This window comes from Syzygium oleosum, unplaced genomic scaffold (assembly GCF_021117445.2).
Source record: "Syzygium oleosum isolate NSW1041296 unplaced genomic scaffold, Sole_v2.1 Sole_v2.01, whole genome shotgun sequence".
Classification (NCBI taxonomy): domain Eukaryota; kingdom Viridiplantae; phylum Streptophyta; class Magnoliopsida; order Myrtales; family Myrtaceae; genus Syzygium; species Syzygium oleosum.
This window is the reverse complement of record NW_026607485.1, coordinates 23,438,888-23,462,579: the sequence shown is the minus strand read 5'-3', so window position 1 is coordinate 23,462,579 and position 23,692 is coordinate 23,438,888. Positions and strand designations below refer to the sequence as shown.

At 42.6% G+C, this 23,692-nt stretch overlaps 5 protein-coding genes across 8 annotated transcripts; 4 read left to right on the top strand and 1 right to left on the bottom strand.

The window, feature by feature from the left end:
* The first annotated feature begins 513 nt into the window (after positions 1–513).
* On the top strand, positions 514–1,727 carry LOC115675999 (uncharacterized). Of its 3 annotated transcripts, none has more exons than XM_030598833.2 (3): positions 514–721; positions 829–909; positions 1,679–1,727. In XM_030598833.2, exons 1-3 carry the CDS (start codon positions 608–610, stop codon positions 1,688–1,690), a joined length of 207 nt encoding a protein of 68 aa, XP_030454693.1. In that variant the 5' UTR covers positions 514–607; the 3' UTR covers positions 1,691–1,727. The 3 variants fall into 3 exon arrangements, with proteins under 3 accessions (XP_030454693.1, XP_056172726.1, XP_056172720.1); XM_056316751.1 differs by lacking the exon at positions 1,679–1,727 and adding an exon at positions 1,350–1,645; XM_056316745.1 differs by lacking the exon at positions 1,679–1,727 and adding an exon at positions 1,353–1,645 and having other exon boundaries at positions 829–915.
* A 1,536-nt stretch (positions 1,728–3,263) lies between these two features.
* On the top strand, positions 3,264–5,802 carry LOC115675983 (uncharacterized). The gene is made up of 4 exons (XM_030598815.2): positions 3,264–3,733; positions 3,853–3,888; positions 4,144–4,314; positions 5,419–5,802. The coding sequence occupies exons 1-4, from the start codon at positions 3,455–3,457 to the stop codon at positions 5,635–5,637; spliced, it is 705 nt and encodes a 234-aa protein (XP_030454675.1). The 5' UTR covers positions 3,264–3,454; the 3' UTR covers positions 5,638–5,802.
* Positions 5,803–6,133: 331 nt separating this feature from the next.
* Positions 6,134–11,394, top strand: LOC115676139 (adenine DNA glycosylase). Its single transcript, XM_056315687.1, has 7 exons — positions 6,134–7,192; positions 8,110–8,169; positions 8,542–8,661; positions 8,728–8,825; positions 9,357–9,895; positions 10,239–10,342; positions 10,912–11,394. Exons 1-7 carry the CDS (start codon positions 6,686–6,688, stop codon positions 10,993–10,995), a joined length of 1,512 nt encoding a protein of 503 aa, XP_056171662.1. The 5' UTR covers positions 6,134–6,685; the 3' UTR covers positions 10,996–11,394.
* Positions 11,395–12,897: 1,503 nt separating this feature from the next.
* Positions 12,898–14,898, top strand: LOC115676140 (uncharacterized). 2 transcript variants are annotated; one of them, XM_056315690.1, is made up of 5 exons: positions 12,898–13,275; positions 13,825–13,897; positions 14,028–14,212; positions 14,338–14,410; positions 14,521–14,898. In XM_056315690.1, exons 1-5 carry the CDS (start codon positions 13,165–13,167, stop codon positions 14,673–14,675), a joined length of 597 nt encoding a protein of 198 aa, XP_056171665.1. In that variant the 5' UTR covers positions 12,898–13,164; the 3' UTR covers positions 14,676–14,898. The 2 variants fall into 2 exon arrangements, with proteins under 2 accessions (XP_056171665.1, XP_030454880.1); XM_030599020.2 differs by having other exon boundaries at positions 12,899–13,275; positions 14,019–14,212.
* Positions 14,899–15,010: 112 nt separating this feature from the next.
* On the bottom strand, positions 15,011–19,634 carry LOC115676150 (ABC transporter G family member 11-like). The gene is made up of 10 exons (XM_030599034.2): positions 18,823–19,634; positions 18,273–18,562; positions 17,848–18,019; positions 17,651–17,773; positions 17,352–17,480; positions 17,045–17,239; positions 16,797–16,883; positions 16,424–16,696; positions 15,696–15,803; positions 15,011–15,609 (listed from the first exon to the last, which is right to left on the bottom strand). The coding sequence occupies exons 1-10, from the start codon at positions 19,234–19,236 to the stop codon at positions 15,289–15,291; spliced, it is 2,112 nt and encodes a 703-aa protein (XP_030454894.1). The 5' UTR covers positions 19,237–19,634; the 3' UTR covers positions 15,011–15,288.
* Positions 19,635–23,692: the final 4,058 nt, after the last annotated feature.

Below are 23,692 nucleotides of genomic sequence, written 5' to 3'. Positions count from 1 at the left end.
AGGGATGTTTTTAGTCAATTCTCATGGATTTACAGAGGCTCGGGAGAACAATTCTATACCGTTTTAGATGCAAGTTGTGTATCCATGATTGAAATATGTCGAGACAGCGAGCAAGACCTTGTTTGGACGTGATCGTGTGAGCGAGTCATCTCTATCTCCGTCGTTAGATCGTGTTGATCCCACATGGAGCCCATACAACATTTAATGACGGAGATGAAGTGGGCTCACATGCTCCGAATCAAAGCAAAAGATTTTCCCGTAAAAGTAAAAGTACCGTGCGGGATGGGGGATCGCGTGTACCGATGAGCCCGTTTTAGGCCCGACAAAAATTCACGGAGGAAAAAAAATATTTAAAAAATAAAGAAAAAAATGGGGCCAATTCGGGTCATTTGAAATGGGCCCGGGGCTCCGACCCGGCCCGTTCTAGGCCCGAAATTTGCGGGCTCCGACCCGGCCCGCTTCTCCTTGCCCGCTCCATCGCTCTCGTCTTCGACAACGCACAGCTCTCTCTCTCTCTCTCTCTCTCTCTCTCTCCGTGCAGCGAAAAAAGTTGCCTTTCTGCTGATTCCGGCGTCTCCCTGCAGCGTATCGAATTGGGTCGAAGGCGATGTTGAGGACGAGGTTGCTGTGGTTCGGATTAGGGTTCGCGGTGACCGGTGCTGCGGTTTCCCAATTGGTGTGGAGGGACCTCTGGGTCGATCGCTACGCCCTTTCTGCTGAGGTACGTGTGCGATTTCGATGACTTTAACCGAAGTTTGTTTTTGCTTCGCCTTCTTAATCAGTGAATTTGGGTGCGTGTGTTTTTTTGGCTTGTTTGGGTCGATGCAGATGCAGGAGAAGTTCGATGCATTGGGAGCGAGGATTGCGAGTCTCGAGCCGGTCCCTTCCTCCGAGTCCAAACCCGCTCAGGTACAACTTTACAAATTCGTTTGGATGTGACATTCTTGGATGTAAGACTGCAATGCATTGGGGGTGGTCATCATTCAGTTGGCTTTTGTCTGTGATGTGTAGCCTCTCCTGTTCGTTAGGAGTTGAAACATGTTATTCTGGGTTGATCATGATCTACTAGTTGCCCAAATTTGCAGTTGCTGGATTTCTTTCTTCGGTTCTGGCTTTTAGTGTGACATTGTAGACCTCCGGTTGCCCTGTAATTTACCTGTGAATCTGAACTGAGGGATGAGTCCCTGGAATGTCACAACTTGACCTGGGCATTGGAAATGATGGGTACTTCTATTTTGGCTTGTGGAATTGATAACATTTGGTGGTTGCTGCTTCATTTGATGCCCGGCGATTTATGATTTGTGTAGCAATTAGAGATTTTCCAAGTATGTTTTTGGTATCCTTTGCAGGACGGTCGCGTTTCTGTATTGGACTGAACTGCATAAGCATGGAGAAGATGGGCTTGCTGTTGGTTGGATTTGTATGCAGTTGTTGTCATTGGAACTTTAAGCTAGTAGTCAGTTCGGTGGTCACAAGCCTAAAACTTTAGGATTTTAGATTTCCAGTAATTACATCTGTGACTGGGTTTCAACTCTTTCTTACATGTATCAGATTCTGATTAAGGCACGACAAGATCCATAAGGGAGTTTTTGGGAAATACTTAAATGGAAACCGTCAAAACAATGCAGTGCGCTGTTTTGGATGACTTTCTCATGGCAAACTATCTTCCCAATTGCAGGTCGAAGGCTGAATTTTTCGCACTGCAGCTACCGGATGGCTTAATGACTATTTTGCTTTCGAGTCTGATTTCATTCTTTTTTTAGCACCCAGAGTATTGTAATCCTACTGATGACCGCCTCTTAAGCACATCAATTAAGTAAAAGAAGGATGTCTCCTTTCGCTCATGTCTCGTGGTTGATATCGTCTAGTACAGTTTTATTGACCTTTTGTGTCTCTCTTGAATGGTGTAGCTGAGAGCAAACTTGACAGACATCTTTTTGCTATGCCCTGTGTATAGCAACTGAACATGCCTTTACTGTCTAGCTCATTCACAAAGCATGAGAGGGAGGGACTTGTGTTCTATACACGGATGGGAGGAAACAATGGCTGTGCTTACTTTTAAAAAGTCTGTAAACATATCAAAACTTACTGTATGATCCTGCGTTTAAAATCTTTTTTTATAAGAGACGGCGGACTGGCCCGCTCCCAAAAGGCATGATGCATCTCTTTCTATGAATAACGATGATGACAGATTGTTCACTTCAAGCCGACCCTTAAAATTCGAATGCAACGAGACAGAGCGATATGGAACTGGAACCACCATAGGTTCACAGCATGGAAGTCGAATGCGCAAGAGAACCTAAAAACTAGGGGTGTGCAAAAGAACCGGGACCCGCCTGGACCGCCCAGAACCGGACCGGAACCGGTGGTTCCCGGTTCCAATTTTTCGGAACCGGTGGGTACCGGTCCGGTTCCCGGTTCCCAGTGTGGAACCGCTCACCCGCCCACCCGGACCGAACCGGTAATATAATAATAATATATATTTATTTAATTTTTAATTTAAAAAATCTGACCAAAAAAATAAAAAAAGAAAAAGAAAATAAGAAAGTTGTTGTTTTGGTTGCTTGCTGACTATTGTGAACTTGTGGCAAACTCCCATGTGTGATATATAATATAGGCTACGGATGTATTTGATGTGAAGCAAAGTAGCATGTGGTGAACATAACCCACCAACGGGCAAGAATTAGACCGGTCCATTTTTTTATTTGTCCAGGAAAACTTAGTGGGACTGGTTCCATGGACCCACCCGGGAACCGGACCGAACCGGCGATCCGGTTCTCGAGTGGGTCCATGGAACCGACGGGCGGTTCTCGGCTCCAATTTTTTGGAACCGGTCCTTAGCGGGCGGTCTACGGTTCCGGGGTGGGAATCGCCCGCCCGGACTATGCTCACCCTAGTAAAAACCAGCTCAAAATCTTGCAGGAACTTTTTTGGCGAGTAGAGGCCGTGTTTTGTCATGGTTCAGCATAATTTGTTCCTTTGGTTTCTCGATTAATCAATATTATTTTAAGTGAAATTCAGCTTGATTTCTTGAAAAAATTGTGACTTGTCATGATCCGGGTTTTCTCTTTTTTTTTTTGGTAAGAAAAGAGAGAAAATCCGGGTTTTCTCTTTAATCTTGTCAAAATTCAAGAATCCCAATTTTTGCGTAGGCAGGTCTAAGCACTCGTACATTTTCAGAGTCATCCTAGGCTTTTACAGAATCATAGTCCGGTTAAGAGATCGGTCTCTACCGTTTCTTAGAGGACAAAACTTCGTGTAGATGGTTAAAAAACTTCAACCCCTTAACCAAAGATACGAGAAGGGAACCATAATTGCAAAAGAGAAGATCAGATTGAACCGAACCTCCTCGACTCTGGGCGGGTCGACGGTTGCTCCTGTCGTCTGTCTCTGTTCAAGCGGGTAGCCGAGGGAGACTGGGGAGAGTGAGCGACTGAACAGTGAACACACGAACATGTTGTCCGCTGCTTTGCAACCCCATCATCCTCGGTCTCTGATAGAATCGAAATCCATCCCCCACAGCCAAAAAGCTGCCTCCCCAGTTAGTAAAATCAAGTTCAAGACCATCCCTTCTTTTTTGATTCGTGGGGCGAATGCCCTTCATCCTCAGATTCCGAAGCAGCGAGGCAGGTACTGTGTTTCTTTGCCCTCAAGTTCGAACCTTTGCGTCAAGTGCTCTGTCAATGAGGGAGCTGCAGGCGAAAGTCTCTCGGATGGAGATCAGCAATTGCCGGTAGTTATGTCTCTCTGTAGTACAATACTGACGGTTTTGTAGACCCTTTTGCTGTTTTCTGTTTTGTTTCTGTATAGTGAACCTGAATCATTGACAATTTCCATTGGGGAAAATTGCAGAGCCAGCAGAGGACAGGGTTTTGGAGCAAATGGAAGGTAAGCGTCTCTTTCTCTAAGTACTCTGTTCATTCATTGTGTCTGTTTTCAATGTCGAGTTGAGTGGGCACTTTGAACATGCATTGTTGTAGAATTCAGTTTTGAAGAAGTTCTTCGGAAAAAGGGGAGTCAGAAGACTTGATAGAATCTTTAGAAATGTTAATTCTTGATGGCCTTTGTGCTATTTTCGGATTTGATTGCTACCAAGATATTTTCCCGGTTTGTTGTTATCGTTCTTACTTGACCTTGCATCAGGCCAACTCAGCTGAAATGATTTCCAAATTAGCAAAGCTCGGGCTTGCAGCAGTACTTGCGTATGGATTGTTCGATGGTGTTACATACACCACTTTCTTCATCCTTGCATTCCTTGGCTATGAGAAGAGCACGGGGAAGAATCCTGCAGCTAATCTTCAGGCGCTATTAGGGGTAAGCAAAGTCTAATGCTACAAATGAATTTCTTGTATCGGGTATTACCTAAGATCCATTGGCTTAACAAGGGCTTTATCAGGTTTTAGTGTCCATGTAATCTACCCATTGGGTTCCTTAGTTCTATGTATTGATTCGGTTAGGGGACAGATTGAACAACTTCAAAGCAAAACGTCTATATGAAGGTTGTGTCTTGACAGACATCTGTGTAATGCTGTTGATTATTCAGTTCTGAGCCTGAAGTTATAGGACTTGGAATCAAGATCCCTGAACATATATGGCAATGTGGAAGAAGCTGATTTTGTTCTTTGTCAACTTAAGGTGTCCTAGCCTTGAGCTTGCCCATTTTCTTGACAATGTTGATCCAGTTCTTCAGATTGGATGTAGAGGTAGACTATGCTTTTCTCATGCAATTAGTGCATGCCTGTAGTTTTATACAATTACTGACATTTATTCAAGTTCTTTAGATTGGATATGGAACTGGACTATGCTTTTGGGTAAAGTTCATGCGATTATCTCTTTATATACACCTATTGAAGATGGCTATGTTGAGTCGAGATACAGGTGACAAAAACAAAAGATGGCTTAAAGCTAGATTGATTAATGATATTCATCGAAAGCTCATGAACCCAAAATGAGTTGACCAGCAAACCGGTTAGTGCCAATTAATAACAGGCTTAAGCAGCTTGGTTAAGTCATCAAGTTCTTGCTTGGTGGTGTATTTATAAAACGTTGAAAAAACAGTGTGGAATCCTGATTGCCCCAATAGAAGATTGATAGAAGTAAGAATGATGTTTAATTTGTATCTATGGTATTCATTCATTGGATAGGAGAATTATTATGCTAAATTTCTGTCTTTCTGATTTCGATAAGCTGGCTACTGGCTTTAGATTGATGTTTTACTGTTTTTATCTCAAATGCAAAGGAAAGACATTCCTCATGACATTGCGCTTGTTTTTTCTGGTTTTGTCATTTTCTTTTGCCTTTGCCTAGAAGGTTTGCTAATTTCCTTTTCTGGCCTAGTTGTTATTGACACGTTTACGTTGAATTGGAGGGAGTTCTTTTTGGATGTCTCACTTGAATTGACTGTCGACTGCTGTCCAGATTGTCATACTGATGTGGACCGGTAACAACGTGACGAGGCCATTTCGAGTAGCTGGGGCGGCTGCACTGGCACCTGTAATTGACAAAGGACTGAAAAAAATCCAGAAGTATTTCAATTTCCCTGACCCCGTGTATGCCTTTGCACTGGTTGTGTCGATAGTGGCTTCGACGTGTTTGACTATAGCAGGCTTGCTCATCCTATCGAGATGGGGAAAGTAAGTCACCTTGTACCAAATGTTGTACATTGAGTCACTTTAATATTTGCAGATTGTTCCGAGGGAGTTCATCCTGAGAGAGTGTATAGGAGGTTGCTCATTTCTATGGCTTGCTTTGTCTGGTGTTTACTGAGCTTTTTGTTTTCCCCTTATATGGTGTTTTTACTGAGCTTGGAGACTCTCTCTCTCTCTCTCTCTCTCTCTCTCTTGCTTGGTATTCTATATGGCCTTCTGTTGTGTCTTCAATCTTCATTACCTTTCCCTAGTCAAGAAACACGATGGCAATGGTTTAGCATGCTTTCTGTAGAAGAGGACTGTGCTGTTATATATTCACCCTCCGGCAAAGAGCTAAAGAAAACCGAAAAATGGCAAACTATTTGAAATTAATCAATGAGGACTCAGATGATAATTTGAAAAGAACGGGCCAAATATACGAGAGCTTTAGGAACGTTCTCAGGGATAGACGATACAGTAATTGTGCCGTGTTCCAGAGAATTCTCAGCATAAATGACGGTAGTCGGTGGATGAGTAATCAGTCGAGTCTTTGTATAAGTAGGGATGTCTTTTCCCTCATTTGAAACATTCAATAATTGAAAGCAATAGAAATTCATTTTCTTCTATAGCTTTTCTCTACAACTTTCTGTCTCTACCAACGTGAGATTAGGCGCTTCAATGATCTAAGAAAATCTAAATCGCCGTACGGGTTTAATCTCAAACTATTGACCCGTGACAAATACCTTTAAGAAATGACAATGAGCCAATCCTACGTTCTCTGTAGACTACGAGACTAGTTCAAGAATGGAATGGGAGTACAGCATTTTTAATTGAGCCTAAACGATCATTTCTTTTCTCATTGCATACCTTAAACTCGACCCGAATGTGTACGGACAACGACCATACGAGGAACAGTGGATGTTTCAAATTGAACTCCTAGACGCCAAAACAGAACACCCATTTCTCTCTCCCTCTCTCTCCACGAAAAAAATTCGATCTTTACTGGAGGGGCTCGATCAGCTGGGACGCATGTTTCCGATTCGAAGAAGCTCCGGTGAATGAAAACTCACTTCCTTTCTGCTCCAAGAATCGTGTTCCAACCCCAGTTCAACCATCGCACCCCCATGAAGAAGAACAAACCGTCGCAGCCCAAGAAGGACAAGTGTGCCCGCATGAAGGCGAACGCGAACGACCACGACAGTCCCGGGAAGAAGAGACCGCGAAGGGAGATAAACCCACCGAAGGCATTGGCGCTTCGGCAAGAACCGGAAGCGCCGGACATCGAAGACTTCTCGTTCGACAGAGAAGAGGTGAGCGGTGCCAGAGCTTCGCTCTTGGAGTGGTACGACCTCAACCGGAGGGAGCTTCCGTGGAGGATGAGCGGCAGCGAGGGCAATACTGGGAATGCACCGGAAGATGAAGAAGAAGAAGATAGGAGGGCTTATGGGGTGTGGGTGTCTGAGGTGATGCTGCAACAGACGAGGGTTCAGACCGTGATCGACTACTACAACCGGTGGATGCTCAAGTGGCCTTCTCTTCACCATCTCGCCTCTGCTTCTCTAGAGGTGGTTCATTTATTCTTAGGTTCTTTTGTATGTAATCTTTTTTGTTTGCCTGGTCTGTGATCGAGGTAGTACACATCCTTCAGGATGGATATGGTAGTGGGTGCGTAACTCTTTTGCTTATAAACATTCGACGACTATGTATCCTCCAAAAGTAACCAAAGATTAGCTTGTTCTCCTAAAACGCGGGCTGGAGTGTTGCGACTACTTGATAAGAAGCAAAATGTGAACTTTGGTTCTTCGTCTACATAAGCTCGGACTGCGTAGTTCTGTAATCATTGGTGGAAAAGCTGGAGAAGGATCCTCTAGGGAAAGTATAAAACTTTCAAGCAGTCATATATTTACTATAAGTTAGCTGGTTTTCAGTTTAGCTATCTAATTCTTGTCTCTTGATACTTCTTTTCCCATTAAACAATAAAGCGAGTGCTTGAGGAGCTCTTGGACCACCTGATTAGAGCCATCTAATACATATTTCTTTAGCTAGTTCAGGGGCACCTGGTGTTATGCCCGAAGAGCAATGGATACCTTCTGTAAATATTCCTTTTTTTCTCCTTCTGTTATAGCTCATTTGAGATTTTGTGTCTCTTGAGATATGCTTGAGCTAAGTCCTAAATTAGGCCTCTCTAGTTTCTTTGTTATTGATTACGCCATTGGAAGGGGCTTTTAGTGCCATTCTCTGCCTTCCAATCCCAGAAGGATTATATCGAGAACTGCAGCCTGAAATCCTCTTAGCCATCTTGATGACCATATAGTTAAGTTTTTGAATAAATCATAGGTTCTGAAGTCATCTACTTTGAAATGTTGATGTCCTCGAATGTTCGTGTAACCAAATGTGCTTCCCTTACTAAGTTATTCAAACTTAATTTGTTGAAAGTACATTTTTTGTTGAGTTTTAGATGAATGTTATCATTCTTATGCAGGAGGTGAATGAGATGTGGGCTGGTCTGGGCTATTATAGGCGGGCACGTTTCCTCTTAGAGGTAAGCACAGCTCTGGTCTCGTGTTTTTTGTTGCACATCTTTGTTCACTCTTAGAACATAGTATAAGATGCACATTTTTAAATTTTCATGCTTGCTTGATTTTTGGATGGGGAATGATATTAAGATATATTGATTCAGTATGTTAGTTGATCCTTTCCTTGAGTCCCATTTATTTGTCATTGGTCCTTTCTGCTTTTAGTTTCTTAATTGTGCTTGGTTTGTTTCAATTTGTGATGATGACCAGATATGCATCTCTGAAACTGGAAAACGACGGAGCTAAAAAAAGATAAATCACATGTATTGCACACATAAAATTACTTTACCTCCATGCCAGGCATGTGCTTGAGGCTTACTCTTCATTTACGTTGTTAGGGGGCAAAAATGATTGTTGCTGGTGGAGAAGGATTTCCCAGGACAGTTGGTGCACTCCGAAAGATTCCTGGAATCGGTGATTATACAGCAGGTGCAATTGCCTCGATAGCGTTCAATGAGGTGTGCAACTTTTCCAGTTATTCATTTTTACCATGTGAGGAACAATTTTAAACTTTGATCCATCAGGTGGTGCCGGTAGTTGATGGGAATGTAGTTAGAGTGCTTGCTAGGTTGAAGGCTATCTCTGCAAATCCAAAAGACTCAGCTACTGTCAAAAACTTTTGGTGAGCTGTTGGTTGGATTTTATATCTCATAACACAATTTACTTTACTTCCAAATGCTCTTGCCAATATTGACCCTTTTGCATTTTTTTAACTTAATCTGCAGTACCTGATTCTTCTGTTCATTAAAATTTCTATCATCTGGTAGTCCGTCCCTCAATGCATAATAATTGTTAGTTCACTACGAAAATCTAGGCTAGTGGAGTCGGTGCATTGTCCGAACCATTGACCCTGCACCTGTGCCTCTCTAACTTCAAACATGTTCCTTTCTGAGATGTGGACTCATCCTGCTGAAATTTGAAATTTTAAGTTCCTCAGTCAAACAGCGTTCTATTCATCATGAGATCAATGGCTACAAAAAGTGCTATTGTGTCTTTAATGGTTACCTCGCTATATTTTTCCTAGTATGTCCTGACAATGCAGGGGACAATTGCTGTAGCTTGTAACTATTTTTCTCATTCTTTTTTTTTTTTTGGTAAAGTTATTTTTTCTCATTCTTTATATAGTTGCTCATTCAAATTTCCTCTGGATCAGGAAATTAGCAGCTCAACTAGTTGATCCAGATCGACCTGGGGATTTTAACCAGTCTCTCATGGAACTTGGTGCAACTGTTTGCACTCCATTGAATCCAAGCTGTTCTTCATGCCCTATCTCCATCCAATGTCAGGCACTTTCAATTTCCAGAAAGGATGAATCTGTAACGGTCACAGATTATCCTTCTAAAGGAGTCAAGACAAAACAAAGAGAGGAATTTTCTGCAGTTTGCGTTGTGGAGATATTAAGAGGTGAAGATGCATTTGCCAGTAACAGTACTGAAAGTGGTTACCTTCTCGTGAAAAGGCCAGATGAGGGTTTGCTTGCTGGTCTCTGGGAGTTCCCATCAGTAATGCTGAAGGATGAAGCTGACTCAGATACAAGAAGGAAAGCAATTGATAATTTTCTGGAACAATCTTTTGGACTTGACTTAACAATCTGCATCCCGATCACAAGGGAAGATGTTGGAGATTTTGTCCATATTTTTTCACATATTCGTCTCAGGATATTCGTGGAGCTGTTGGTGTTACGTCTCAAAGGTAAGGCGTCTCTACCACACATTCCATACTAAGTAAAATCGAAGTAGATCACTTCCTCTCTACAATTGAAGTGTAAAAGAGAAGCTCCATCAATTCTACATCCTCAAATATAAATGGTCTTGTTTGTAGTAGTCTGCATTTGTTGTAAACTGTAGATAACTTGATTCTGAGACGTTAGCTAGTAAGCCTCAGTTCTTGAAGGAAAGATAGGGTACCGTGTTTTATCAATTACAAGCAATTTGATATGTCTACTTGTCTGATTTTTCTGTCATATAAGTACATCATTATATGAATGTCTTTGTAAACTATGTGGCTACTGACTCTGCTTTTTGTCGGTTTGAAGATGAGACGAGTTTCTTTAGGAAGCACAGCAAGAAAACATTGACATGGAAATATGTGGACAGCGAGGCTCTTTCTAGCTTGGGATTGACGTCTGGAGTCAGGAAGGCAAGTGATTAAATTCACACACATGGATATGATGATTTTGAGATAATTCGATATTTCCTTGATTTCCTTCTAGGTACCTGAACAATTGGTAATAAGACAGTATTGCCAGAGTGTTTGATTCATTTCCATATAGCTGACAAATCAGTTTGAACACCAGAACTTAAGAATCTCTAGAACTTTCTGTACAAAACTGAACTGAAGAACGTTTTAAAGAAGTAAATGCATATCGTTTGCTGTTTCTTGGTTCTATGCTCATTCATTTTCTGTTTTCTATTTCACGCTGTAAAAGAATTGGAAAAACGGTTTTTTGATTTATCACACACTGTGCAAGCAATCAGATAATAAATGAACATGCAGTCAGCGAAGCTGGACAGAAATGTGGATCACCAGATCTTAGTACAAAGTCAATGCCTGAGACAGTATTCAGCTTCAACATGCAAGTTAACTGCTAATTCATTGATGTGTTGCCATGGCTTTAGTCTTTTCATTGAAACTGGCATCGAAGCACTATTTCCTGTTTCACAGGCGATCTTATGGTCCCTTAACCTGATTTCATCTGCTCGTTATAGGTGTATGCTATGGTTCAGAAGTTCAAGAAAAACAGTTTGCCCAAATGTTCCCAACCAAGGAGGAGAAGCAGATTAAAGCAATAAGATTACCTCAATCAAGACTCTCGCTATGAAATTCATTGAGGTCTTTGCTCGGTCTGAGTTTAAACGGGGCGTTTCAATTTATTGGAGGCTGAAGGGACCACCTCTCTAGATGCAACTTTCCCTGTTAGGCCCAGATCTTGATCATATAAACGGGGGATTATCTGCGCGATTCATTGTGGAATTCATCTGGGCAATTCGTTGTGGAATTCATCTATTCCAACTGCGAACGAATGGTTTATGATCCTCCCCAAGATCAATCTCTTGGTTCTATTTTATGAAGTCGTTTGCATCGTGTTTTGGCACATCTCTGAAACCTCTGCCATTCTTTTTTTTAGAACAAAATGAGACTCTGATCACAAATTCACAATCAATCGAATCATATGGCTGACCTTTAGCGTCTGTAGATATCTTATTTGCATTTCAAGAACAGAGTTGAAATTCTTACTTTACTATAGAAGTATGAGATTAATGCTGACATATTCATGAATGCTTGGCAGTAATTTGACATCAACGTCAGCCAAATAGACATACTATTTGATTACTAGTCCTCTCATTGGAGTTTTAGAATTTCTTTCCATGTCACTGGTAAGGGAAAATTATTCAAAAAGTCCTAAACCTATTGCATTTTTGCCAATTCAGTCATAAATCTTTCAAGTTTGTCAATTGAGTTTTAAACCTTTTCACTTCTTGTCAATTGAGTCCATCTAGCCAATTTTGACTGCTCGGAGCTGACGTGGACGACGGCCAGTGCCGGTCGTCCGGCCACCGCTAATGTGACAATTTTTTATTTTTTTATTTTTTTCTTCCCTCTGGCAGGTCGGACCGGTCAGAGGCGAGGGCCAACGAGGTCGACCTTGCTTGCCTCTGGCGAAGCTCGCCCTCGCCAGCCTTTGGTGAAGCTCAACCTCACCCAACAAAGGCGAGGCCGACCTCACCGTCACGACCTAGGCGATGGTGAGGTCAGCCTCGCCCAGATCTAGCGAGGCCGCCATCGCCTGGGTTGGGACGGCGAGGTCGAACGAGGTTCGACCTCTCCCAGCCAAGGGTCGGCGGGGGTGAGCTTCGCCAGAAGTCGGCGAGGTCGACCTTGCCGGACCGAATAGAGGGAAGAAGGCCAAAAAAAAATAAAAGGAAAAAAATATAAAAAAATTCAAAAAAAATATTTAAAAATTACCACGTCAGCGTTGGCCAGCATCTACGTTAGCTCCGGGCAGCCAAAATTGGCCGGATGGACTCAATTAACAAGAAGTAAAAAGGTTTATAACTCAATTGGTACACTTGAAAAGTTTATGATTGAATTGGCAAAATTGCAATAGGTTTAGGACTTTTTGAACAATTTTCCTCCACTGGTAATGTGTGAACTCGTAAACAACAATAAGAAATCCTAGCCAAATCGAAATCAATGATGAAGGGGGACAAGACCACAAATATTGGACATAGAAAAGATGGGTCTTTTTTCTTTTTTTGTCGGTCAATGAGGAGGACTCGTGGAGTATGGGTAAAATCTGCTTGATCAACTGAAATGGTAGTCTCAGATTAGTTTAATTAAAGTTTACTAATCAGGAAATTGGAGCCTAATTCTCAAACAATATCATGTAATCCATGTAATTTCTGCAATTTTGGGCCAATGCTAATTTCTCTTTTTTCCCAGAGACCAAACAAATATCTCTCTCTCTCTCTCCTTATGGGTGGTAACTTTAGGACTCAATTGAATCAATTTGATAAGTTTTAGGATTGGATCGCACTTTTTACAAGTTTTAGGACTCAATTGCACTTTCGTGATAAGTTTTAGGACTTCTAACGAACATATCACTTTCTTTAGTTTGCAAATGTGTACATGGGCTTAAAACGTATGGGAATTCAGTGGCATATATTTCACGAGACCCCGTGTGGATGAGAGAGAACCCCCTCCTCTTGCCTTGTATCTTCGCTCCTTCCTCTGGACTTGCTGTCAGCTAATTTCTCCACCATCTTCACATTAGCGCCAAAAGATAAATAATTGTAAAAAGAAAAAAAAAAAAAAAAAAAACGAGTCCCATTTTTCTATCAGATCCAAAGAACGAAACTTTAATCTTCAAGATTCTGATGGGGCTGCCGGTTCTTCCATGGTAGCGGATTTGTACAGTTCTTGAAAGTTCTGTTCTGTTCGGTGGATGCTCTGTTCTTGAAATGCAAATGGCCGCAACACTTGGTGGACAAGCAGTCGGAGTCTCCAGCTTCGTTTCTTCATCGTCTTCTTCGTATTTCTCCCACAATGCAAAATCTCGAAATCCCTCCACGGTACGTGAAAAACTCGCCGTTTGAGTGCTTTGTTCGCGTGTGCTTGCTTGCTCAAGTTCGGATTGCGATTTCATCAGAACACAAAAAGAATGCTCTTTGCCGAAAAGAGTTTGGTGAATCCTGCTAATTCTTTGTGATGCGACGAGGATGGTTAGCTATATGCAACTGCAGAAGCTAGCAACGTTTGAATTTGATGCTGTGGCTTAGTTCTATGTTGATGTGAAGTCGCAGCGAGATATCTGTGTCTGCTGTGCAAATGATAGCAAAGCGTGAGCTCCCTGTAAAAAGGAGAGCTTTAGAACAAGTTTCAATTGACTTTAAGGAGATGACAATAGTCACAGTTTTCCTTCCCTCTTCTTGATTCTCTTTGAAATAGAAATGGAGTTCAAACTCCCTTGACAAACAATCAGACAATCTCAATTCAACTATTTTTGCGCTTTGGGCAAGGAAAGAAGATAGAAAATGAAAGCTGTTGTTTTGATGAAAGTTTTGGGCAAAGTGACTGCTTGTGTAGACTTGCAACTGACAATGATCTTCATGGTCTAACAGATGGTGTGCAGATTAGCAGTGGCTTCTCCAAGAATTGTTGCCTGCTCTGCCGTCCAAGAATCGACTTCCACCGGTATATCCTCTGCATTCTCACCTTCAAGCCTTGATTGAGTTTGTTTTGAGTTTTTAACCCTCTAACCGTATTCTTTAAAATAGAAAATGAAATGCTTTTGGTTTTTCCTCCTCTATACCAGCCACCACAGAGACAGAGGAAGCAAAAGCAGCTCCAAAAGCAGCGGCGGCGGCGGCAAAGCCTAAAGCTCCAGCGAAAGCGCCGACGAAGCCACTTCCTCAGCTCATGGAGGAGGAAGTGATCCCTCCCCTACTAGAAATCCTCCAATCCCAAGATGACCTCTCCGAAATTGAACTCTCTTTCCAGGATAACAGGGTCGGTTTCAGAACATTTCTTTACTTGTGTGCTTCTTCCGTAGCTCACAGAACAATTTTCGAATGGTTTTAGCTCACGTCACAACCTCACACTGTTCCATTTGATTGCTCTTCATGAATATGCAGTTGGACGGCTCCTTCCTAAAAGAGGGGAATCGTTACTCATTCTGGGCCTTCTTTCCTACGGGTGACCTCACCGGTATTGCTCATTCTCTCTCTCTCTCTCTCTCTCTCTCTCTCTCTCTGATTCTTCATATTCTAATTCCATGCATCGACGCTCGATTCATTATTATTTTTTGCTTTTGTAAGGCCCAAAAGGGTTCGCGTTGTCGTCCTATGGCTCGGAAGCAAGTACCGTTGAGCCATTTCTTGTGGATGAGAAAAGAGTCACGGGGAAGCTCGTTGTCTTCTGGGTCGAAAAGCGTCTGGCGGCACAAGGCATCATCCCCGTGTGGAAGGAATGACCGATTTGCAAGTTCTTCTCATCATTCCAGATTATGTAATATCATTTACAAATTGGATCGCCCTTTTCTTTCTTTTTGTTTGTTCAGTAAGACATCTGTGACAGAGTCTTCCTGTTCTGTAAGTAAGGAGTTCAGTTTTATCCTGAGACTCGGCCACAAAGTGATGCATTTTCTCAGAAGACATAAACATAAACGAAGAGGTCCACAGCTATTCCTGTTTTGACATTCCCACTTGGCAATGAGATTCGACCCCCCCTAAAAACAGGAAAAAAAAAAAACAACAACAACAACATGCGGACTAGAGAGAGAGAGAGAGAGAGAGAGAGAGAGAGAGATTTGCAAATCTATAGATAATTGATTTCTCCCTGGCCACATAATCGATTCCCATAATGATATTAAAAATTACAGATACCAATATGATAACAAGTTAAGTAAATCATCATTCTGAGAAAGATATTCTAAGCAGCAACGGTTTCAAACTTGTCTGTTCAACATCCCCAACGAGATTGTTTCTGTGATACTGTGATCTGAATATATAATTGTCTGTTGACTGTCAAAACCTTCTCGCTCCTTCTTGTTTTTACATTCTCCCAGTCGCAGCCGCTCGATTGGCCTAGTAATTCCTCAAAGAAGGAGATTGGGTGAGGCCATTCGGGGCAATTAACGAGTTGTTGTTTCCGGTCTGCCGCTGCATCCTCCTCCTTGCTAGATAACCTCTGATCCAAGGAGTCACATCTTCATTGACCTTGATCATTATAAGGAAGAGGATGCGGTAAATGACTATCATGCTTAATAACACACTCAGGTCCACCCATTTTGATCGGTTCACGTCAATCTGGAAGACGTTTTCAAGAATATACTCTCCTGGAATTTTGGGTAGATCTGGCGATTGGTTGTCAAACAGCATACCGCTGAGATCATTCTGGTATTGACCCTACAATTATTTTCCTGGCGGTTATATAAAGTTTTCGACAGAGAAATCTCTTGATATCGAAAATGAAACACTGCGTGCAGCTTTACCTGAAGTGCCCAGAAGTGGAAGCTGATATACGACATTGGGTAGCGCCATACGGGCTTAGGAATATCCTTAGGAAGCCTGAAGTATCCAGAGACCAGCATGAAAATGCCCTGAAGCATAAAAGCAAACAAGAAGATGACTGAGATGCAAAAATTGAGACGGCTGATAGAATTTGTTAATGCTGTGAGCAGAAGTATTAAACCAAAGCCTCTGCTGTAAGTCGTAGAAAAGCATTCGAAAACTCAACTGTAGAAAAAACAGTCCTCAAATAGCAATCAGAAGCATAGCCCTGCCCTAAGTTCTTGCAACCATAAAAGACATAACTCGTGACGAATGCTCAGCTTACTAAATTACTTAAAACTGCACCTGATCAATCTACAGTTTTATGAACATAAAAAGAAGCATTTCTTCAAACATAATATCGTAACACTCCTCTCACTTGTGCACTAGCATACTTGCTTAAGCGGAAAGTAAAGATATTGGGTTTAAGGAGATGCAAACAAGGGCTTCCAAAGAGTCAGGTGTCTCACCCGGTACCATATTGAATGGAATTGGACCATTTATAGACCACAAAGGCCCACCATAATAAATGGAGCGATGATTCAATATATAAATTCTCTCATTGGTTAGATAAAGGATTTTATTTCCATGATTTTGCGGTCCATTTTTAGTATAAAACTTGGTCCGTTATAAGTGTAAACTTCAACTACATGGTGAAAAAAATACTAACCTGAATTCCAGCCCCTGTGATGATCCCCATCAGGAAGTTGGGTACGACACTAGCGATTGCCATCATCAAGCTCTCGACGACTGTTACACTACCGTAGAGGCACAAAACAAAGAAGAGATAGTGTTCGAAGCCCGGGTGAAGGCGCACCATAAAATAACAAATAGTTCCCGAAAGGAAAGTGATCAGTATTAGGAAAGGCGTTGCAGAGAGCGTGTTGCTGATGACAAATGCAGTGACACCATAATGACCATTTAACCTCTCCCTTTGGAAGACCTGCCAGATTTAAGACGTGACTTAAGGAGGGAAAAAATTGGTAATCACCATCGAAGGATGTCCCATTGTGGATTGCTGAACAGGTTTTTTAACACCTCACCTTCATATCTTCAACAAACGAAGGAAACCCACCAATCGACATAAACGTTACAAATCCAAAGACAAAAGATGCACATGAGCCCCTGGCCTGTCACAGAGAAAAAGAGCTTTTAAGAAAATTTGTTTACTTCAATTGGAGTTTGTTTTGTCTGTTTATGGTACAAGTTTTGTGTACTTTGATTTGATTTGCTGTCATTGTGTGGCGGTAATCAATTGTCTGAGATGATAAATTAAATGGAGAATCAATACCAGAATCGAATTGTATCCTGTCCCGATGTTCAAATAGATCGTGCCTATGCAGACGGTAACGAAAATGTAAATCGCAAGCCTTAGCCAGTAATACCCAAAGTCCCTGGACATGTTTATGAACGAACGCTTGGTTAAGGTAAAGGCTTGCATAAGAAAACTAGCTTGGCTGCCTCCTGAATCTAGCACAGTCCCTTTCTGCAAAATGATGAACCATTCATAAGCTTTCTATTCACGGCAACATAATGACAATAACAGAAGTTGGCTAAAAGGATTATCAAGGTTAATCTGTACCGAAGGGAGAACTTACAACTTTTGACATCTCGTCGACTTTTTGTTTAGCAGCGTAGGAGTACTGAGAAGTGCGATAGAAGTCAATGAGAACTCGGATAGCTTCAGCTGTTGTTAACTTCTCCAAGGGACCATCAGTTGCTTCGAACTGAGGGAAAACCAACTTAATTAGCACTCTTAAAGCCGAGAAACCCAAAGATATCATTCTTTTCGGATCAAGTCCGACTCAGATAAATGATTGATGAAGTGCCAGAAATTTTTATGTCCACTGTTCAGTGGAGCTCGCTTATGGGGAAGGCCAAAAAGAAATTTCCATACCCGAATTTTCATGGACCCCCTTAGCGTGGCTTTAACTTTGTCAAAGTCGGAGTTAACGCATCGAAGAAAATGATCAGATGGGTTCCTTAGAGCAGGGCATGGAAATCCAGCTTGAGCAAAGAACTGCATCAACCAAACATATGTAAATCAGCCTTTTTGTTTAGAGTGAAAGCGACTTAAGGTAGATAACTTCTTACCTCGTATGCTTCTGATGCCTCACCAAAGTAAACCGTCTTGCCACCGGAAAGCAAATACAGTCTATCAAACAGCTCAAAGACTTCGCTACTGGGCTGGTGAATGGAGGCAATCACAGTTCTGCCGTCTCTAGATAGGCCACGAAGTGTCTGGGTCACGAAGAAAGCCGAAGCACTGCAAAATGAAGTAGTGAGATTTCGGAGGAAACCACTGTGTTAACCGAACATGAAATCATTACCAAACGAAAATTGCATGACACTGCAAGTTATACCGGATTGAATGTGGCCCGTCAAGGGAGATATCCTCGATGGCAAGTCATAAACGGACAGAGAACTATTATTACACTACGCACTGGATAGAATTTATGAAGGCGCACACATGACTGTGAATATAGACGCGAATAAAGTAAGGGAATCAGAAGATAAACCTATCGAGCCCGCTAGTCGGCTCATCGAGAAAGAGCAACCGTGGCCTCATCAAGATCTCAAGAGCAATGCTGACCCTCCTCCTCTCTCCTCCACTGATCCCGCGCAGATGCCAATTTCCGATAACTGTGTCGGCGCAATCTTGGAGACCCATCTCTATAATGGTGCTCTCCACCAGCGTGCGCTTCTCTGACCAGGGCATGCGATCGGGAAGGCGCAATCGAGCCGAATATGAGATCGTTTCACGCACGGTAAGGGTACCGATCAAGTCGTCATCTTGTGTGACATAGGCCTGGGATCATGTCGAGTAAACACCAATCAATGCGACTCCTTTCTATGTAAACTGGTAAGTACGGTTTAGGACCGTGAATGCCCCGATCCATTCATCATGTCACTAAGTGAGAGTATTTTCGAGTCCATAGCACAGCTATAAGTCTCACAGACTCGAGCCTAACCTCCGACGACAACAACAATGTATATCGAACATATCTTTCAGCGACTGAAGTTACTAAAAGAGAAACATAAACACATACTAGAGTGAGTGAAACTCACAGCAGCTCCAAAAGAGAGCTTGGTCTTGCGGCCGTTGAGCAAGATCGTCCCAGAGAGGAACGCATTGGTGGCGAGGCGGCTCGAGAGGGCGTCCAGGAGCGTGGACTTGCCCGACCCGGAGGGGCCCATGAGGGCCGTGAGCGTACCCGGCTCGGCGTAGCCGGTCAGGCCCTCCAGCACCCTCTGGGTCTCGCCGCCGTTGCCGAGTGTCACCGTCACCGTGAGGTCCTGCCATGTCAGCCTGGCCGAGACGTCGCCGACGAACTCCGCGTTCATCGACGCCAACTTGCCGCTCTCCCGCCACAGCGTCTCGCTGAGCGGGCTCAGCCCGGCAACGGCGAGCCCGCTCCCCGCCGTTGGCTTCCCCGCATCTATCTCCTTCATCACCTCGTTCGCCGTGCTCCTCCTCGTCATGGGTATCCGGCTTTGCTCGACAGAATCTCTTCAAGGAACCGCGGGTTTCCTCAGACGTGCTATAAGGAAGATCTCAAGGAGGATGGCGTGAAGGGCGTCGACGAAATGGCTAATGCATGAAGGGGTTGTCAGTTTGACCGCTCCAGCGTGCCGTGACCGAAGAGCTAGAGACCCATGCAAAGTGCGAGGAAAAGTGTGAATCTTGAACCTCCTTCTGCTCTGGCTCTTAGGTGGGGTGGTGGTCAGAGAAGCGACAAAATCTACTCTACTCCTCTCCTCTCTCCTCTTCTCTACTTGCACACTATAATTCGAACAAACAAACGATGATCAACTCTGTTTTATTTCCACTGGAACTGGGAGGGACAACAACAAATACCAGGATAGAGAAACAGAGAGAGACGGAGACAGGCCACGATCGATCCGTCCTCAAATTAATTGTGCATTAATGGGTACCGGTGGATGTTGGCGAGGGGGCATTCAATGCGAGAACCTATCCTAATAAAGCTCTCACTCCCTCTCTCTCTCTCTTGATCACTATCTCTACCAGCACAAGCAGACGGTCAAGCTCTGTGTGACTCATTGATGCACGTAAACTGTAAGGACACAGGGAAATGCAGTTAGGCAGTTGCAGTTGGCGCATTATATGCGCGCTTACCGCGACTGAGACATGCTTTGGAACGTGTTAGCGCCCAGTAAGCACGAGAGAGAGAGAGAGACACAGAGAGGGAGAGACGGGACTGTCAAGTTGATGCAGAGGCATGGTTACAGGGTTGGTTGGTCATTGGTTCGTTGAACCGGCTTGTGCGGACCAAGCTACCTGCTTGGCCATTAGCATTTTTTGTCCTTTTCCATCGACATGCTGTCCTTACCACGATAGGTTTGGTTTCGAACATCCCCAGCTTGACACTACTTCCCGGTTGGAACCGATCTCGAATCGAACCGACCGACTTTACCGAGCACTCACGTAATTGATGCTAATATGTTATTTTCTCCGGCTCCTGACCGGTAGAATTCTTATCAGTTGATTGGCTTTGTGCGCTTATCTCAAGTTCGACGTCGTAAGTTCTGGCTCTCCCAATTACATCTCATCAGATTGAATAATTGGTGGTTCCGACATAACGACTGATAACCGAACTGGCTCTAGAGTTCGGGATCGAGAATCAGATTGGTTCTTCCTGGAACGAGTCGAGTAAGGCCAGTTCGTTCGGTTCCCGAATTGAAGCTGTCCGATTGCTCCCCCCTAATCATCGAAACAATCACGTTCATACATTCTCTCAAGCCGTCCTTAAAAACTACGTGACACATTGATGTGAAAATAAAGAATATCGTTTATTTCTTATATAAGTTTCAAGATGTTAGGTTATCTGATTTTTCTTATTAATGTCGATGGATGTCATCGAGATCGTAATATCTTCCATAGGTCTACTACAATTTCTATTTGAAGTTGATTTTCTAGGTGAATTTTAACTAGTCTCCGAAATAAATACAAAGTTAACACTTGGTACGAGCTTAAATGTAAGCCTTAACACTTTCAAATCATAATTGTCAAAATTCATAATCACATTATGCATCATGTAATTTAATGCTCATCTATTTTTGGCCAAGCAAACCCATCACACATTAAAATTAGTTTTTTTTTTATGTGTAATTGAAAAATTGGTAACCTTTTATTTTGCCACGTGAAAGCACACCTCAAGAATAGAACACTAAAGCTACACTCTCGTTTAATTTCCAAACTTCGAATTTACTTTATTTAGAATAATACATTGCGGTCACCATCTTCACATACAAGTTCGCAAAATGGGCAATGCTTAGAGAAAGTGACGGTACCTTCCTCAACACACATCCCCGAACGTGGGATTTTTCAAATCGACAATACATTTAAGAAATATTCAAAAATAGCTGCCTGAACACATGCACTTGAATGTGTGTGGTCAGGAGGGTACCGTCACTTTCCATAAAGTGACGGTTCCAAGCATTTCTCTTCACAAAATTACACTTTTTATTGGTGCTGTTAGATGATATATTAGGTAAATTTACGCACACTAAACAAAGTCCATATCTTCCGTGAAAAAAAGAAAAGGCAAGTCATTGTGCTGCGACCGTCGAATTTGCAATAAATTATTTTACCTAATTCTAAATAATTTTTTTTTGGTAAGGACCTACTTCTAAATAGTTCTGCTGAGTAAAACTCATAGTATCGCCATTTTTTTTTTTTGCTATTTTTTTTACAAGACAGAAATATCTCTTTTCTAAAAGTCACAAGATCTCGATCGTTTCATAAGCCCTATCGAATAAATGGATTTCATCGCACTCGCCGGACTTGAATTACGTGACTTCTCGCGTCGAGATCATTCGACTTTCGAAACAATAATTATGGCCGGAATTTTTCCTTCTGGTGTATTTGTATTGGACCATGGACGGACGTGGCATTTACACGGACCAGAGGCAGGTGGGTTATACGAAGCTTAGGAATTGTCACATATGAGCAAACCGTGCATGTGCTCCCCTTGAAACCAGAATCGATTGGTTTCCCTTTTTGCAAGTATTGTCCTGATCAATCTCCGAACTGCACACAATCAATGGGTACCGTGTAATCTTGTTCTTCTTCTACATCTACATTTGGGTAGCTCATGATGCAACGTGGGCATTGCAACTTACGGTATTGACAATGATGTTCCACCAAAATCTTCAAAGAAATGGAAAAGAGCAAAGAGAGAGAGATATTTACCCTATTTAGGAGGAATGCTATCTAGTCTGATCTCTGTAATTTTTTGTCGAAATTCAAAATGATTTGTCTACAATTTTTTTATGTTCAACATAATCCCAAATACTTCTTGTTTACGTTCGCTGTTATTCTTTGTGTGAACCCATTCGATTGAATGAAGAATTGGGTATTGTAATATCATGTTATGAACTTGAAATTTCTGACAGCATCACAGTTACGAGAGCGGGAGATAAAGGGACTCCATCAGTTTAGCTCTATCACCAACATGGTTAATGTCAGCAACGGCGCCGGCATTATTCCTGATAATTAGCTGAACTACTTGGTGATTGCAATCACACAACGACTAATCAAAAGGAGACAAAGGGAGAAATACTTGCACGGGATCTAGTGTGGACAACCACAAGTAACACATTACTATCGTTAAAGAAGGAGAAGTCACGTGAGGTTTAGGTATAACCATCAAATCTATAGTTGAGGTCGGTCCAATTTATAACAAATACGCATATCCCATCAAATTTATAACTGAGGTCGGCCCAATCCATGATGAATCGGATCCGGGCAAGAGTTTGTGGGTCAATTGGTGATCTTTGCTCTAGTTGCAAACAAGTCCCTTCAACAAGTAATAACCCGAAGCCAAACCCGAACCCGCCACCACATACCCGACCCATCACACTCTCGGCTCTCTCCTTCGACCTCACCTCCTCGATCTCGAATCGCTCCCTCTCTTTGCCGCCCGTGTTCCCCCAAATGCCCTCTCCTTCGCTGCCAGTGCCACCGACGTCGGGAACCTCATGCACCATCGCCTCTACCCAGTCGTCCTCGCTCTTTAGGAACCACATCTTATGTATCAACACCGTCACCACGACACCATCGATCCCGACCGCTACGTTGTTGATGAGCGTCAAGTCTATGCTCAACGAGACAGCCCTCGCTAGACCGTCTGCATCGACTCTATATGTGACATCCGTAGATTAACTCACAATTGTTTGCTTTAGTCTGTTCCATAACTAACCTCATGGTTTTATCTTTTAGCATATAGGCAAGCACTTTCTTAAAAGGTCACCCATCCTACCTCATCCTGATAGTGTTTTAACCTGAGCGTGTTTTCCAAAACAAAGCCTGGCATTACATCAAAAGGCGCCCCGGTAATTTTAATTTCATTTTTCAAATATATACTTCAGGCACGCTCTCCCCATGTTTGATGTGCAATTTGGTTTATTATTATCCCTCCGGCATCCTAGAAGCTTACTAGGAGCCGCTTTTTGTTCGAGCCCTCTAGCCTCGGCAATCACTCCCCACCTTAATCAGACCGGGTCGTTATAGGTCCACTAGCTTTTATATGGTTCATCCTCGAATTACATAACTACCAAAGGGGTTTCCACACCGATACACTCTATTGTGACATCTTTTAATTAACTCATTCAATGTATTATCCGCTTTGACCCGTCCCATAAAAAGCCTCACGATTTTTTCCTTTGACATATGGACAGGCACTTTTTCAAGAGATCACTCATTCCGGTAGTTCTCTAACATGAGCACGCTTAACTTTGGAGTTCCAAACCAAAACTTGCCATTACATCAAAAGACGGATCCGTAAGTTAGTTCCATATATATATTCTAAGCATGCTCTCCCTCATGTTCGGTGTGCAATTCGGTTCATTCCTACCTCCTTCACCGTTCTAAAAGCTTGAAAGGAGCCACTTTTTGTCTAACCTATCTATACCTGGC